The 16,461-nt window shown below is 38.8% G+C and overlaps 2 protein-coding genes across 6 annotated transcripts in view; one reads left to right on the top strand and one right to left on the bottom strand.

The window, feature by feature from the left end:
• JADE3 (jade family PHD finger 3) overlaps positions 1 to 16,461 on the bottom strand; it is a 132,867-nt gene that overhangs the window by 45,934 nt on the left and 70,472 nt on the right. For all 5 annotated transcript variants that reach the window (XM_072743236.1, XM_072743237.1, XM_025982464.2 and 2 more), the window contains 2 exons: positions 15,584 to 15,640; positions 14,750 to 14,829 (listed from right to left, as the gene is read on the bottom strand). In XM_072743236.1, the coding sequence (XP_072599337.1) occupies positions 14,750 to 14,829; positions 15,584 to 15,629 (126 nt within the window). In that variant the 5' untranslated portion in view covers positions 15,630 to 15,640. The remainder of the gene's footprint in view (positions 1 to 14,749; positions 14,830 to 15,583; positions 15,641 to 16,461) is intronic.
• Positions 4,085 to 4,614, top strand: LOC112907286 (SKA complex subunit 2). Its single transcript, XM_025982502.2, has one exon. It carries the CDS (start codon positions 4,100 to 4,102, stop codon positions 4,463 to 4,465), a length of 366 nt encoding a protein of 121 aa, XP_025838287.1. The 5' UTR covers positions 4,085 to 4,099; the 3' UTR covers positions 4,466 to 4,614.

Here is a 16,461-nt window from a genome sequence, read left to right as displayed (position 1 = left end):
ATATGGTCTCAACTGTCATATTTGATAATTATATGTATTATGTTATAAATCCTTATGCATCTTTATTAGTGTATTCTTTGCTCTTTTAATTACATTTTTTGTATTTAAGAAGGTTTATAGTTTTATTCTATTTGTCATCTTTGTACTCAGATCTTTAAAAAATGTCCTTTATTTTCTTTTTTAACCTATTATGATCTGATCTGGTTTATCAGTTTTTATTGCTCTCAGTGAATTCCTCAGGGGTGAGAAGGATAGAAATGAAATGTCTACTGTGGCAGCCAAGAGGACCCCAGTGCAAGCTTTAACCCTACCCCTAGCAAGGAAGCCCTAGCTGTGTGAAAAGTTCGAAGGCCAGAGGTAGAGGATGATGATATGAGTACAGCTACAACTTGGACTTGGGGAAACAAAGAGATTTCCCATTGTTCATTTTCTGCATCCTAAGCACAATTAGGCACTGACAATATGGGAACTAGGATCCATCTAAAGTTTGCTGTACTATTTTTGTTCTTTTTTTTTTCGAAGATTTTACTTATTTAACAGAGAGAGAAAGAGAGAGCACGCGCATGCACAAGTAGGGAGAAGTGGCAGGCAGAGGGAGAGGGAGAAGTGGACTCCCCATTGAGCGAGGAGCCTGATGTGGGACTCAATCCCAGGACCCCAGGATGATGACCAGAGCCCAAGGTAGATACTTGACCGACTGAGCCACCCAGGTGCGCCAAGTTTGATGTACTGTTATCCTCTGGCTGAAAATGTCCCTGTGTGACTAAGAGGCACAGAAATATGCTCCACCAGACTGGATACATGATTTAAATGACTGTGGAAGTCTAAGCTTTATGATTCTTCATTTTTCAGCAACAGAAAAAAGTATGCCATGAGGTCTTAAGCTAACCCAGCAACGATGTCAGTGATGAAGGCCCAGGTGAAGTCTAAGCAATGAGGGAATACACTTTCACATAGAAGTATACATACACTGGTCTATACCTCATCTACTAATTTCTAGTTTGGAAAAAAATCAACCATCCACTGGCAAGCTGAAGATAAACACTTCCACATTTCTGGAAGATCAAAGGAAAAAATGCTATCAATCAAACATTTTAGGCTTTAATGCTAATAAAGGTTCTCTGAGGAGAAACATGTTCAAATTATGTGTAACATGAAAGTAGAGGCACAAAGCGTGATCCAATAAAGCAGTTAATTCTCCACTGGTACCGTTCTGTTTAAACTGACAACATTTCAGAGCATAGGACTGAACTATCACATAATCAAATGATGCCACTTAAATGAATAAAGACTCATTCCATTTGCTACTTTGCAGGGACAACTCTGCAAATGCCTGATGCTTTCACTTAGGGAAGATTAAGAATTAATATGATCTGAGCAAAGTAGAGAAGGAAACCAACCTTAAACATGCTGGTGGCCAGGTGGCAACAAAATGATCTCCTTACCAAGAATCCTAGCCAATTAAAGTTAATTGGGCACTGTGCAGGGAGAAAGCAGTCTATGGAAAAAAAAAAACCCTGGTGGTTTATTACATAATGCTTTGTACAAGGAGAGGAAGAGAAGATCAGTCATATCCATTTAACATGTTTTGCATAGAACTCAGTGTTCTGGATGGCTAGGGGGAGAAAACTCAGTCACCATTTTCCTGAACACTGATCCATTTCTTTTTTTTTTCAAGATTTTATTTATTTATTCATGAGAGACACAGAGAAAGAGAGAGGGGCAGAGACATAGGCAGAGGGAGGAGCAGGCTTCATGCAGGGAGCCCGACGCGGGACTCGATCCCAGGTCTCCAGGATCATGGCCTGGGCCAAAGGCAGGCGCTAAACCACTGAGCCACCACCCAGGGATCCCCGGGAAATCCTATTTTAGATCTGGAAAGAATATTAGAGCTAAGTATTTTCAACCTCCTAAAATATTTCATTATTTTCCATGTGATACACTTCATAAAATAAATGACTGCAAACCATGCTTAGGGCTTAATAATCTCACACTATCTCATATAGCTCAAGCCATGTCTTTTTTTTTTTCAAGTCATGTCTTTATATTTGATGTAACTGCTTATGAAAATCTGTTCTGTATAGTTTCCTAAGTAGCCTGGAAACATATTGTAGTAGGTTGAATGTTGCTGCCCCCCCCCCCCCCAAGATATGTCTGCATCCTAATTTCTGGAATCTGTGACTGTTACTTGATTTGGAAAAGGGATCTTTGCAGATATAAATAATTTAAGGATTCTGAGATGAAGAGATCTTCCTAGAACACCTGGGTGGTCCCTAAATCCAGTGACAAGTATCCTTACAAGAGAAAGGCAGAGAGAGATTTAAGACAGAAAAGGAGTCAATGTGACCATGGAGTTAGAGATTGGAGTGACTTATTGATCCACAAATCAATAAATGCTGAAAGTTATCAGAACCTGGAAGTGGAAAAGGATGGAATCTCCCTTAAAGTCTCTGGAGGGAGCACAGCCTGGCCAATTGTGGACTTCTGGCCTCCAGAACTGTGAGAAAATAAATTCCGGTTGTTTTAAGCCACCCAGTTTGTGGTAATTTGTTACAGCAGCCCTAGGAAACTAATACACGTTTACCAAACAGAAAAGTAACTTGAAGACTCTAGACAAAGAGATACAAAAGCAGAAGCCAGTGAAATCTGGCCCTTGTCCATGGCTTCAGAAATACCAAACCTCCAGGGAACAGACATTCTGTGAAGGCTGGGAAACCTCAGGCTTCAAGAACACCAATCAGTTCAGATCTATTTTTCTTAAGCAAATGAAGGCTAAATCTAATGACTATTATAATTTTTCTTCCACCTTTAGAGAAAAATAGCAGACTTATAGGATAAGCCTGATTTCAATTTTACCAGCTAGTCAGATTAAATAGCATCAGATCCAAGGTTTCTAGAGAAGCATTTTTACTCAAGGCAGAGTGCAAGAGTCTGCTTTATCTTGCTGTAGAAACATCCCAAGCATGAGGCAGAACATAAAATGCTGAGAAGGGATAGGAATGTAAGTTCAGTACTTAGGCAGATATCTGCAAAGTGATATGAAATATATTTACCAAAATGGTCTCATGAATCTGCTTTTGATAAGAAAAGGAATTTGTTTTTTTTTTAAATGAATAGGGGCAAACAAACTAGTTTTAGTGTACCCTGGGTAGAGAGATGTGAGTTGTATACACATACGACAGCATACACATATGCACATATTTGTATATATTTTCATAAAGAAACAATAAAAGTATAAACCAAAAGCTTTTTAAAAAATGGCTATCTCTGGGAGTGAGGGAGAAAAAGACCAAAGCTAGAACTTTCTGAATGTATTTTGTGTCATAGTTGGATGTTTGAAGCAGGCAAATATTTATACAGTCAAAAATGAAATTAAAAATCTTTAAAGAGGGGCACCTGGGTGGCTCAGTTAGTTAAGCATCTGCCTTCAGCTCAGGTCATGATCTTGGGGTTCTGGGATCAAGGCCTGCAGTGGGCTACTTGCTCAGTGGGGGAGTCTGCTTCTCCCTCTTCCTGTCCCCTTGCTTGTGAGTCACTCTCTCTCTCTTGCTCACTCTCTCAAATAAATAAATGAAATCTTTTTAAAAAATCCTTAAAAAAAGAATATGGGCTCAGGGACAGACTACCTGAATTGGTCTACTGATTTCACCAACTAATTTGGGACAAATTATTTAAATTGTGTCTCAGTTTACTCATCCATAAAATGGAGATAATAATCACAACTCACAGGGGTTGTTATAAGAATTATATGGCTGAATTTATGTAAAGGGCTTAGAGTGGTATGAGGCTCATGGTAATTGCTAAATAAATTTTAGCTGTGGTTATTATTTTATCATCATCATCATAGTCTAGTTTACTTCTAAAAGCAGAAAGAAGTATACAGCTGAGTTCTCTTATCTATCTAGTCCATAAAAGTAATCTTTGATGGGATAAAGGAGATGTGAGTTCATGGCTCAACTAAAACATGCATGGTTCTGCTCCCAAAGATAGGATTCCCAAGCAACAGGCCCATCAAAAACTCTACCCAACACTCTACAGGCCACAAGGTAACAAAGAAACTTCATAAAGTAAAACACAGGAGGAATGTCAACTATTCAACATGGAAGCGGAGGTCGATAAGCTGGAACTGATGTTCCAGAAAGCTGACTCTGATCTGGATTACATTCAATACAGGCTGGAATATGAAATCAAGACTAATCATCCTGATACAGCAAGCAAGAAAAATCCAGTTACACTCTTAAAGGAATTGTCAGCAATAAAGTCTCGATATCAAACTTTGCATGCACGCTTTAAACCAATAGCTGCAGAGCAGAAAGAAACTAAGAACCGCATTTGTGCTACTGTCAATAAGACTATGACCATGATACAAGAACTACAAAAGCAAACAGACCTGGAGCTGTCACCACTGACTAAAGAAGAAAAAACTGCAACAGAACAATTAAAATCTTTCATGTCAGACTTATGAAGAAATTGACTTCAAAAGGGAATTCCAATGGAGAAGAGATTAATTCCAGAAAGATTTAAGAAGATGTCTTGTTAGCACTTGATTGGGGGATGGTGAAGAAGATTTGTCTGGGGTGATTGGATAATGATGCCTTTCATAAGAGAGGGACTATCACAAGGGCAGATAATATATGAATAAAGTTTAGCCAAAAGGATGGAATGGGAATAAAGGGATTTAAAAATATATATGCACACAAACTTAGTCTTATAATTTCAGGCAAGGAAGTCACATAACACTGTTTTGCATCTGTTTTTGTGTAATTGGGATAACACTGATGTCCTGGCCTATCATGAAAGGATATTTATGTACTATCAGTCAGTCAGATGTGAATTAGCATGCTTTGGAAATTAAAGGATAGAAAAAAAAAAGTAAAACATAGCATTTGATGCTAAATTAAAGATTATGAATGAAGGAAGGATCTAGATGTTGACATTGACCTAGATAATGAAGTTGAGAAGTTTTACAAGTTCTTAGTTGTGTGCCTATTTTATATGCACTAGTAGTTTCCCCAAAAGTTCCTGAAACAAAAAAGCTTTGTACTTACCAGATATCTGCTCGTTTATGGTCAAAGAAGGGATTCACAGGCTAACATACAGCCCAGAAGCTATGCCAAGTCCAACACTGCATGTACATCTTGGCCCCCAGATGCATGCAGAAACAAAGGAGGCCTCACTATGAATATACTTAGAATATCAATGTTTAACCTGCCAGAGCCACAGAATGAAAATGTCCTTCATGGACAGCTCTGGCTTTTACTGCTCTTATTAACATTTCTCAGTGGGCAGTTTCTTAAAGCAAGGCTAGTCTGAACACTTCTGTGACATTTTTTAGAGGAAAAGTCAAAACATTTACTTCCTATATGATATAAAGGGGGAAACTGTCTGGTCCATGTGAATGTAGCAGAGAAATGGGTTAGTTTTGAATCATAGTCACTTAACTATGAAACTATACATAAATGACCACATATATGTCACTCCAACAGCACAAAAAACAGCTGCAAATATGGTAACTACATTTAATTAAGAGGAATTAAGTGTGATTTTCTTAGAATTATACAATCTTAAGGTAAAAAAAAGGATGTTCAGGTTATCTAAAAGAATCAACCACTTAGGCAAAGAAAACCTAACAAAGAATACAAGTTTGTTCTTATATGATGACAAAGGCACCCAGTATTATTAAAAGACACTGTGTCCCAGGTTAATTTTCCAATGGAGCAAAGCTTATTCATTTTTTAAGTTTAAAACTTTAATGTGATGTAAATATTTTTTTCACAGAAATATTTTTCAAATAGCTTAAAATAATTCTCAGTTTTCTTACAAAGAACAAACAGGGCATTTTTGATGGCTTTGGGTTGACATCAACTGAAACATTAATTACCACAAAGCAATGTACTTCTGGGCAGCTTAGGCAGGTTTGATTACTCTTCTTCCCTACTACCCAACAGAGCTGTATGCATCCCTGGTGATGGAGGAGGGTGAGCAATTGAGTCTGAGTTGGGAGATCTGGGCAATTTTCACACAAGAGATGACATCTGAGGTTTACTTTGCAAATTTTTCTCCCATCCTTCACTATCCTTTTTTTTTCTTTCTTTTTTCCTCACTATCCCTTTTTTGTACAGTAAGTGTGCACTTGCAAACGGTAGTTTTTATCTCCTGTAGGTCAGAAAACCAAATAATCAAGCATGTTGGAAATACAGGTAAAGTGACATAAACAGGCTCTATGTGAAGGTATTGCAGTGTTCTCTGCTGAGTTAAAATATGTGAGCTTTCACTCTGTTGCTACGAAAGTCTTGGACGTAATAAATGAAACTATGGAACTATAGATGATATGCCATCAATCCTTTAAGATAGGTTATGTTCTATAGACCAGTTGGACTAATATATGTGATAACATCCTGGCTTTTGAGAAAGAATAGAAGACTTTTTAATACATTCAAATTAGTCATCTAGTACCATGTGCTTTTCCTAGGATAACTGACTTTATAGAAACATCTTTAAGAGTATGGGCCCTTTTAAGAATCAGATGAAGGCTACTAAAATACACATACACACAAAAACACATTAAAGACATACCCTTAAAAGACTGTATACAGGGACACCTGAGTGGCTCAGTGGTTGAGCATCTGTCTTCAGCTCAGGGCATGATCCCAGGTCTAGGGATTGAGTCCCACATCAGGCTCCCTGAGAGGAGCCTGCTTCTCCCTCTGCCTATGTCTCTGCCTCCCTCTCTCTCTGTGTCTCATGAATAAATAAATAAAATCTTCATTAAAAAAGTCTGTATAGGGCAGCCCAGGTGGCTGAGCGGGTTAGTGCCGCCTTCAGCCTAGGGCCTGATCCTGGAGACCTGGGATCGAGTCCCACGTCAGGCTCCCTGCATGGAGCCTGCTTCTCCCTCTGCCTGTGTCTCTTCCTCTCTCTCTCTCTCTCTCTCTCTCTCTCTCTCTCTCTCTCTCTGTGTCTCTCATAAATAAATAAATTAAATAAATAAATAAAATCTTGAAAAAAAAAAAGCCTGTATACAATTTGCAGAAGCTACCAGAGCCCTTGAACCATACGTGGAATTCACACACCCCTAGGAAACTCTTCTCTAGAGGATAAATCAGGGGTAGGCATGCACAGGAATCCCACTGAAGCACTAAACATCAAAGAAAATATGTATCTATTAAGGCAGCCGATTAAGCCCCAGTGAAAACAATCATTTATACTGCATTTCAATGACAAACTCTCATTACAAACATAAGGCTTCAGTCAGAAAAAAGAAACTTCCATCTTTACAAGAAGAAAAAGGAAAGACAGGCAGCAAATTAACAATTTTTTCATAAACCCATTAGAGAAATGAGTTGCAGGACAAATGGCCAACATAAGGAAGGACAAACATGCCTGCAGGGAGACATAAGACAGGAACATTTGCTTACCTGGGGCAGAAGCCACAGCAGGAACATTTAACCCAGAAAATTTGACGAATTGCTGGGGGCAAAGTGAGGACAACCAAGAGAGAATGAAGTTCCTGGGGGCTATAGTAATAGGGGTTCCAACCCTCTTGTAAGCTTTTCCTCTAGAGACTCAACTAGGCTCTCATAGGAAAGATGGTGGAAAACCTGGAGAAAGCTCTCCCAGTGGTGGGTGCTGTCTGGGTCACTGGTGCTTTGTGTCCTGGCTCCCTTACTGAACAAAAAGTTTCACCTACAGGGGAAGGCTATCAGGTGAGGGCACTGGTGTAATTTCACTAGTGCTGGAGAAAAGGGCAAAGCACCCAAGCTCAGCCTCTCCATGTTACACAGGGGAAAAAAGCCTTAATCTAGAGGAGGGAGAACCTTAAAGACAGAGACTGAGAATATTGGAAGATATCAGCTACAGGCAGATAGTGGAATAGGAGGCAAGGGCAGAAAAAGCTCTACCCCTCAAGTTCACTTCCCCCATCTCACCCCCACAAACAGGACCACTACACATTTCAGAGACTGAGATGTAATTGGAAGGTTAGAGAACAATGTCTTTCCCCAATACTCTACTACATGCTAAAGCCTCCAGTGATAACAGTGGCTTATACTGGGAGAGCTGCAAAGGACAGTCTCTCTCTCCAAGGACAAGCACAAAGGGAAGACTCTAATCCAAGACAGGAGACAAAAACAAGGTCACCAGAAGAATTAGAAGGAAGTCTTTGGTGTCCACAGCAGTAACACATTTTAAACACTCTCTGACACCAGTGGTGGCAGTATAAACTGTTGAAGCCCCTTTGGAAAACAGTCTGGCATTTCCTCAGATGGTTAACTAGAATTACTACAGACTCAGCAATTCCCCATCTAGGTGTAAACTCAAGACAACTGAAAACATATGTCCACATAAAAACTTGTAAATGAATGTTCATAGTAGCATTATTCATAATACTCCAAAGATGGAGACAACCCAAATGTCCATTAATTAATGAATGGATAAACAAAATGTGAAATATCCATACAATGGAGTATCATTCAGTCATTAAAAGAAATGAACTACTGGTACATGCCACAACATGGATGAACCCTGAAAACATTGTGCTAAGTTTAAGAAGCCAGACACAAAAGGCTGCATATTGTATGATTCACTTTATATGAACTGTCCAGAACAGGCAAATCCATAGAGACAGAAGTTAGATTAGTAGTTGCCAAGGGCTGGGAGTTGGGGAATTAGGGAATAACTGCTAATGGGTAAGGGTTCTTTCTGGGGTAATGAAAATGTTCTAAATTTAGACTGTGGTAATGGTCATACAACTCTTATGACTAGACTAAAACCTACCGAATTATACATTTTAAATAGATGAACTATAGAGTGTAAGAAATATAATTCATAAAAGGTATATAAAATGTTTTCTTTTTTTGAAAAGGGCAATTGTTGTGGCATCGCTGGACATCACTGTAGAGGCCCTGACATCCACTCCCACCCAACAATAACAAAGTACCCCTCCTCCTTAATGTGGTATCATCAGAGACTGGGTAGGAGCCTGGACTGTCACCATCAGCCATCAGTAATGCAGTACTCCTTACCTCCACCACTCTGCTATCAGTAGAGGTAACAGGGTGGGGATTTCCTCTAAAGTAGTAGGGAAACACTCCTCCCTTGTCCCAGAGAGATCACAGAACCACTTTCTTAGAAACTAACAGAAGTAAGATGGGAAGCCTAGGAATTCTGCAAATGGTGGTATGGAGTCAGCACCCTACTTCCCCCACTGGCCTAGCTACAACAGAGGCCTGCTAAAATAAATTTAAATAAGACTTACTGTCTGATAATATAATACCAAATACAACAGAAAATCACTCATCATACTAAGAACTGGGAATGAAAAGAGACAATCAATAACACCAACACTGAGAAGACACAGAGATTGGAATCGTCTTGATAAGAAATTTAAAGCAGCCATCATAAAAATGCTTCAATAAGAAATTACAAACACCTTTGAAACAAATTGAAAGTTTCATCAGAGAATAGAGGATGTAAAAAATAACCAAATAAAACATTTGAAATGGAATACAATAACTGAAATAACTCATGGCGGGGATAGATTCAATAGAAGAATGGAATTAATAGAATAAAAAGAATCTGAACAAGAGAGATTACCCAATCTGATCAAAAGAAAAATTATATACTGAAAAAAGAGAAGAGTCTGAGGAACCTGGGGGAAATAACAAAAGATCTAACATTCATGCAATTTAAGTCCCAAAAGAAGAGGAGAAAGAAGGTAGAGTTGAAAAGATAGATGAAGAAATAGTGGCTGAAAATTTCCCTAAATTGGCAGAAGATATAAACCTAGATTCAAGAACAACAGGATGAACCAAAAGGAATCCATGCCCAGGCACATCATAATCAAACTTTGGGAATAAAGACAAAGAAAAATCTTTAAAGCAAATGGAAAAGAAATGACTGATTACCTACAGGGGAGCAACTATTTGAATGAGAGAAGATTTCTCATCAGAAACTTGTGGAGGCCAGAAGAAAGTAGCACATTTTCCAAGTACAGAAAGAAAAGTACTGTTAAACCAGAATTCTGTATCAGGTAAAAATATCCTTCAGGAATGAAGGTGAAACCAAGATATTCTCAAATGAAAGAAGACTAAGAGAACTGGTCACCAGCAGACTTACCCTAAAATAATGGCTAAAAGAAGTTCTTCAAACAGAAAGGAAATGAACAAAAGGAAAGTTGGGACATCAGGAATAAAGGAAGAACAAGAGTGAAAAATGTGGGTAAATATAATAAACTATCTTCTTGAATTTAAAAATGTTTATTGGTTAAAGCAAAAATTATAACATTGTCCAGTACAGTTCTCAAAGTGTGTAGAGAGAATATTTAAGAAAATTATATTATAAAGGTGGCGGGGGGAGGGATGGATAAATGAACCTAGATGGTGGTAAGGTTTCTTTCCTTTTCTTTTTTCTTCTTTTATTTTTAAGTAGGCTTCACACACAACATGGGACTTGAACACACATGACCCTGAGATTAAGAGTCACAGGCTCTACTGACTGAGCCAGCCAGGTGCCCCAGTGGTCAAGGTTTCTATATTTCACTTGAAGTGATAAAATGTAGAGACCACACTAAAAAAGTCCTCCTTCCTTAAGGTTGCTTCCCAAGAGCAATCACTAAAAATCTACACAAAGATATACACTCAAAGCACTACAGAAAAGTCAATATGGGATTCAAAAAAATGTTCGAGTAATCTACAGGAAGACAAAAAATAAAACACAGAAACAAAAAACCAGAGAGAACGAATAGAAAACAAACAGCAAAATGACAGACTTAAATGAAATCATACCAAAAGTTACATTAACTATAAGTGGCTTAAATATTTCAATTAAAAGAGACTGAAAGAGTGGATTTAAAAAATGATCCAACTAGGGGTGCCCAGGGGGCTCAGTGGGTTAAGCATCCAACTCTTGATTTCAGCTTAGGTCACGATCTCAGGGTCATGAGATTGAGCCCCGCATTGGGCTCTGTGCTGAGCAGGGAGTCTGCTTGAGATTCTTTCTCTCCCTCTCCTTTGGCCCATCCCCCAGCTTATGCTTTCTTTCTTTCTCTCTCAAATAAACAAATAAATATTTTTAAGAAAATGGCCTAACTATGTATCATCTATAAGAAACTCACTTCAAATATAATCATATATATAAGTAAAAGGATGGAAAAATATACACTGTAAACATGAATCAAAAGAAAGCCAGGAACTATATTAATATTAGATAGTGCAGACTCCAGAGGAAACAAAATAATCAAAGACAAAAAGGGACATTAAATGATGCTAAATTCACCAACATATAGCAATCCTAAATATATATGCACCTAACAAGAGTTTCAAAATATATAAAGCAAAACTGACAGAACTGAGAGGAGAAATACACAAATCCATAATCACAGATGAAGACTTCTATAGCCCTCTCTAAACAACTGATAAAACTACTAGGCAAAATATATGTGAGGATACAAAAGAGTATTGTCAACCAGTAGGAGCCAACAACAGTACAATATACAGTCTTTGCAAGTACCCATGAAATGAAACATTTACCATGATAAATAATATCCTTAGTCATAAAACAAACCTTGACAAATGTAAAATAAGTGAAATCGTACAGATTATGTTCTTCATCAAAATTGGACTCAAACTAGAAATCAATAACAGAAAGATGGCAGGCAAGTCTCCAAATGTTTGGAAACTAAACAACTTACTTCTAAATAAGCCACGGGCAAAGAGGAAGTCTTAAGAAAAATAAAAAATACACTGAACTAGGTAAAAATGGAAACAAACATACCAAAATTAATGGGATGCAGCTAAAGAAGTGTTTATTTTTTTTTTAATTTTTATTTATTTATGATAGTCACAGAGAGAGAGAGAGGCAGAGACACAGGCAGAGGGAGAAGCAGGCTCCATGCACCGGGAGCCTGACGTGGGATTCGATCCCGGGTCTCCAGGATCGCGCCCTGGGGCAAAGGCAGGCGCCAAACCGCTGCGCCACCCAGGGATCCCTAAAGAAGTGTTTAAAGGGAAATTTATAGGAGTGCCTGGGTGGCTCAGTTGGTTAAGCATCTGCCTTTGGCTCAGGTCATGATCTCGGGGTCCCGAGATCACGCTCCACATCAGTCTCCCTGCTAAGCAGGGAGTCTGCTTCTCCCTTTCCCTCTGTCCCTCCCCACTGCTTGCACTCTTTCTCTCTCTCAAGCAAATAAATACTTTTAAAAAATAAAGGGAAATTTATAGAACTAAAATTCTTACATTAGAAAAGGGGGTGGGGGGAAGGAGGTAAAGTCTCAAATAGCCTAAGCATCTACCTCAAGAATCTAGAAAAAGAACAAAGTAAACCTAAAGCAAGAAAAAAAAGAAAATGAGAACAAAAATCAATGGAATTGAAGAGAAAATAAGAGATGATTTCACTGATTTATGAAACAATTTGAGCAATACATTAAATTAACTTGAGCAGGGAGTCTGCTCAAGTATATAATAAATGTACATGAGTGCAACTGACAGTATTAAAAATTTTTCTATTAAAAATTTTTTTAATGAAAGAAGCACCCAAGGAGATTCTTGGAATTGCTAAATTTGGGAAGTGATCAGATTATCTAGCATAAAGCTCTTGGCACATAAATTTCAATAAATGGTAGCTATGAGAGGTAGTTGTGATAATGTCCATGTTATAATGACAAAACAAATTATTTCAGAGATGAAATAAACCAGCAAGGCAAACATGGAATCATTCTCTTCTAATGTCAAAGCTAGTTTTTCCCTACAATATCAGGTTCTCTCTTTTATAACAGAAAGTGAAATATAAATTAATAAATTTGCTTCCAGTAGCCCAGATCCCCTATCCCCTGCAACAAAAGACTGCATTCTCACTGAACTGGAGGCATCAGGACTTAAGATCCAAAACTACCGAGTTACTTTGTGCTCTAGGACTGGCTGTCCTAAATGGAAACGCAGCAAAGTTTCTTTCTCACCATTCTATGGTCAAAACCTCCTCTGGATAGATGGGGAATCTGTTCTGTTCCTGTTTATGTGCATTTTATTCCCTAAGTTTTTCTGCATGAAACAGAGACATATAAACATACTCTGATATTTTACTGTGCCCAGAAAGATCTCAAGCAAAAGATGGAAATGAAAAGTGACCTCTGAGAAAGGGAGAGAGAAATGCTCTCTCTGGCTGACATCCTAAAGCAATGCACCCTGTCCCACCTTGTGTGTGAGGGCAGGTGGAACCTGTGCCTTGCTAACAGAATATGTCAAATATGATGGGATGTCATTTCACTGCTGATGTTATGCTGTACAAGATTCAGTCTTAAAAAAAAGATTCAGTCTTAGCAGGTTGGAACAAAAGATTTTCCCCTTGTTCGCTTTGACGAAGTAGGCTGCCATGTTTTGAGAGGATCTATGGAGAAGGCCATATGGCAAAAACTATGAGCAGTCTCTAGAAGAAGAGGGTAGCCTTACACCAAAAGCCAGGAAAAAAACCAAGGGTCTCAGTCCTCTAGCTGCAAGGAGATGAATTCTGCCAACATCCTGAACGAGCGTGGAAGTGAATTCTTCCCTAGCAAAACCTGCAGAACATACAGCCTTGAAAGATCTGGAACAGAGAATCTAGGGATGCTTTGCCTAAACTCCTGACACATAGAAACTGAGATAATAAATGTTTGCTGCTTTAAGCCACTAGTTTTGTGATAATTTGTAATGTAGCAATAGTTAACTAATATACTCCTTTTCCTTTGCAGCTAAGGAAGTCTACTAATAGAAGTAAAGACACACAATGTTAGTTTCTCATCATTTAATTATCACAGAGGAAAGTCTGTAGGATTTGCTAAACCATTACTAAGTCCATGTACAACCCTGGCACTTTGCTGCCCTTGGAGCAGATGATGACCAGCCTCAGGGCACCTGGGTGGCTCAGTTGGTTAACCATCTGCCTTCAGCTCAGGTCATGATCCCAGGGTCCTGGGATCAAGTCCCACACTGGGCTTCTTGCTTAGGGGGGAGTCTGCTTCTCCCTCTCCCTATCCCCCACTCTCATGCTCTCTCTCAAATAAGTAAATACTTTAAAAAAAAAAAAACGATGACCAAGGACAGCTCTGGTGGCTCAGTGGTTTAGCGCTGCCTTCAGCCGAGGGCATGATCCTGGAGACCTGGGATTGAGTCCCATGTCGGGCTCCCTGCGTGATACCTGCTTCTCCCTCTGCCTGTGTCTCTGCCTCTCTCTATGTCTCTCATGAATAAATAACTAAAATCTTAAAAAAAGGATGACCAACCTCACAAGGAGTGATCCATTTTCTTTGGGTTGGCAGTGCTCTGGAGTCTGTAAAGACCCATAAAAACCCATAGCTCCTATCTTCATCCTAGTCCTTCCCTTCTCCATCCATAACCTCTTCATCAATTCCTACTTGCACTGCCTTCCACTTGCCAACTTACATCTTTCCAATCAAGGCCAGATCTTTGGGTCCTTCCCAATTCCCCAAGCCTGGCTCCCTTTGACTTCTTGGCTAGGGGAAGCCTTATATTCTAAAGCCAGGCACTTAAATGTCATCACCAAAATGATATCAGTGTGATGACTACTGTTTTCCCAAAGGGAAAAGAAAATGGAATCTTTCTTAAAAACCAAAAAAAGTTCCTAAGAAAACAAGTCTATCCCTTGGCACATAGTTTAATCCTCACCTCTCTAAGATCTGGGCATTGTAGGCAGAAGGTAGCTATTTCTTTTTTTTTAATTTCTTTATTTTTAAGTCTAAAAATTGAATAATTGATCTCACCTCAGCAGGCTTCTTGTGTTCATGTGGAATTTTCGACTTGCTCCTATACATTGAGCTAGAAGTAAAGGAAGTAGAAGGACCTGCAAAAGATAATTAGACAAAAAATCCTGAGACTTAAATATTACTAAATGTCATATAACTAAATGTCATCCAAGAGAGAAAGGTATGATGGAGAAGAGCACAGTGATCTCACAGCACTGAAGAAAACAGTTAAATTGCAATCAAGGAAGATTCATAATGGAGTTTAACGCCATTTATAGATGACCTCCTAGAGTGTAAAAGGTTCAACAGTGCTAATGCTGAGGAGATCTGATTTGGTGTAATCATACTTCACAACATTTTGGAATAACATGATTCACATTCCACCTGGAAAAAAATTATCTGCAAAAGCAACTGGAAAAACTAAAAATGTGAGTCAAATAATCTGTGTATCCTTCAGCCCTCCCGCAAATGCTACAAATGATGATTCACCCAGTCAAACATTTAATACCTGAGTTATAATTGGAATTGCAGGGCCTACAATTTATGCTCTTGTACTTTCTGTCCTTTTTAGAAAAGCACTGTTAAATCATTATTAGATTTGGCTTTTGTTGTTTTGGTAAATGAAAAGTAAAGAACAAAATGCTATATGCCACAAAAAAACAATTTTTCCACTTATTTATTTCTAATGAAATTTAAATGAGTAAGAAAAATAGTACCCTAAGCTTTCCTTCCTAGAAATATTATTTTTTTAACCATTGAAAGAAACACGAAACAGCATGTCCTCAAGTCAAAGAATAAATCCTCAAAGGGTATAGATACAGAGGTTACCAGCTGTTGGCCAGTTCTACTCACACTCGTCTGAACTGTCACTGCTGCTGAGTGTTCTATGGCGTTTCATCCTGGAGCATCCTGGGAAAGAGAACAACACTGAATAAAACAGTCAACACACACACACATCCATTTCAGAGGGCAGTTATCACTGCCCAATAGATCCCAAGAAGCAACAGCAGACAAATCACACAAATCAAATGATTTCTGTCAAAAATATTCTTAAATGATCTACAGTGATGGGAGAAGAGTACTATCAAATTCTCCAATACAGAGGGTAACAAAGACTGAGAATATGAGCCTTAGGAGCACACCCAAGCAGCATTGGCTCAATGGTCCAGAATAGGCTGCCCTCAGACATAGCCATATGACCATTGTCCACCCAAACAAAAGTGGGTAGCCATGTGGCCATCACCAGCCAGGGGACCACAGTAGGGGAGGAGCAGAAAAGGAAAAAGCATTTGTAAGGCAGAGCTGTCAAGGGTCAAGGTCAAAAGGCATGAGACATAGTTGGCTAAAGAAAGAACAGGTGAGGCATATCCCACCTTTAAGAGTACAACCATCCTGTTTTTCTGTCTGCCCTTTTTGCTTTTTCCCTGTCCCTATCTCCCAAACAACTAGCCTAATTTAAAATTGTATCTATATATACATCACAAGGAATGTTATAAGAAAGCTCCTGTAGGGGCACTAGGGTGGCTTAGTTGGTTAAGCATCCAACTCTTGGCTTTAGCTCAGGTCATGATTTCAGGGTCATGAGATTGAGCCTGCATAGGGCTCCACACTCAGTGTGGAGTCTGCTTGGGATTCTTTTCCTCTTCCTCTTTCTTCTCCTTCTCCCTCTGCCCCTCCCTCCTGCTCTCTCTTGCTCTCTCAAATAAATCGTTTTTTAAAAGCGGGGAGGC

This window comes from Vulpes vulpes, chromosome X, assembly GCF_048418805.1.
Source record: "Vulpes vulpes isolate BD-2025 chromosome X, VulVul3, whole genome shotgun sequence".
NCBI classification, from domain to species: domain Eukaryota; kingdom Metazoa; phylum Chordata; class Mammalia; order Carnivora; family Canidae; genus Vulpes; species Vulpes vulpes.
Note: the sequence above shows the minus strand (reverse complement) of the source record. Positions and strands in the feature narration are given on the sequence as shown.

Coding starts and splice junctions, on each gene's coding strand:
- LOC112907286 (XM_025982502.2), top strand. CDS start 4,100: ATGGAAGCGGAGGTCGATAAGCTGGAACTGATGTTCCAGAAAGCTGAC.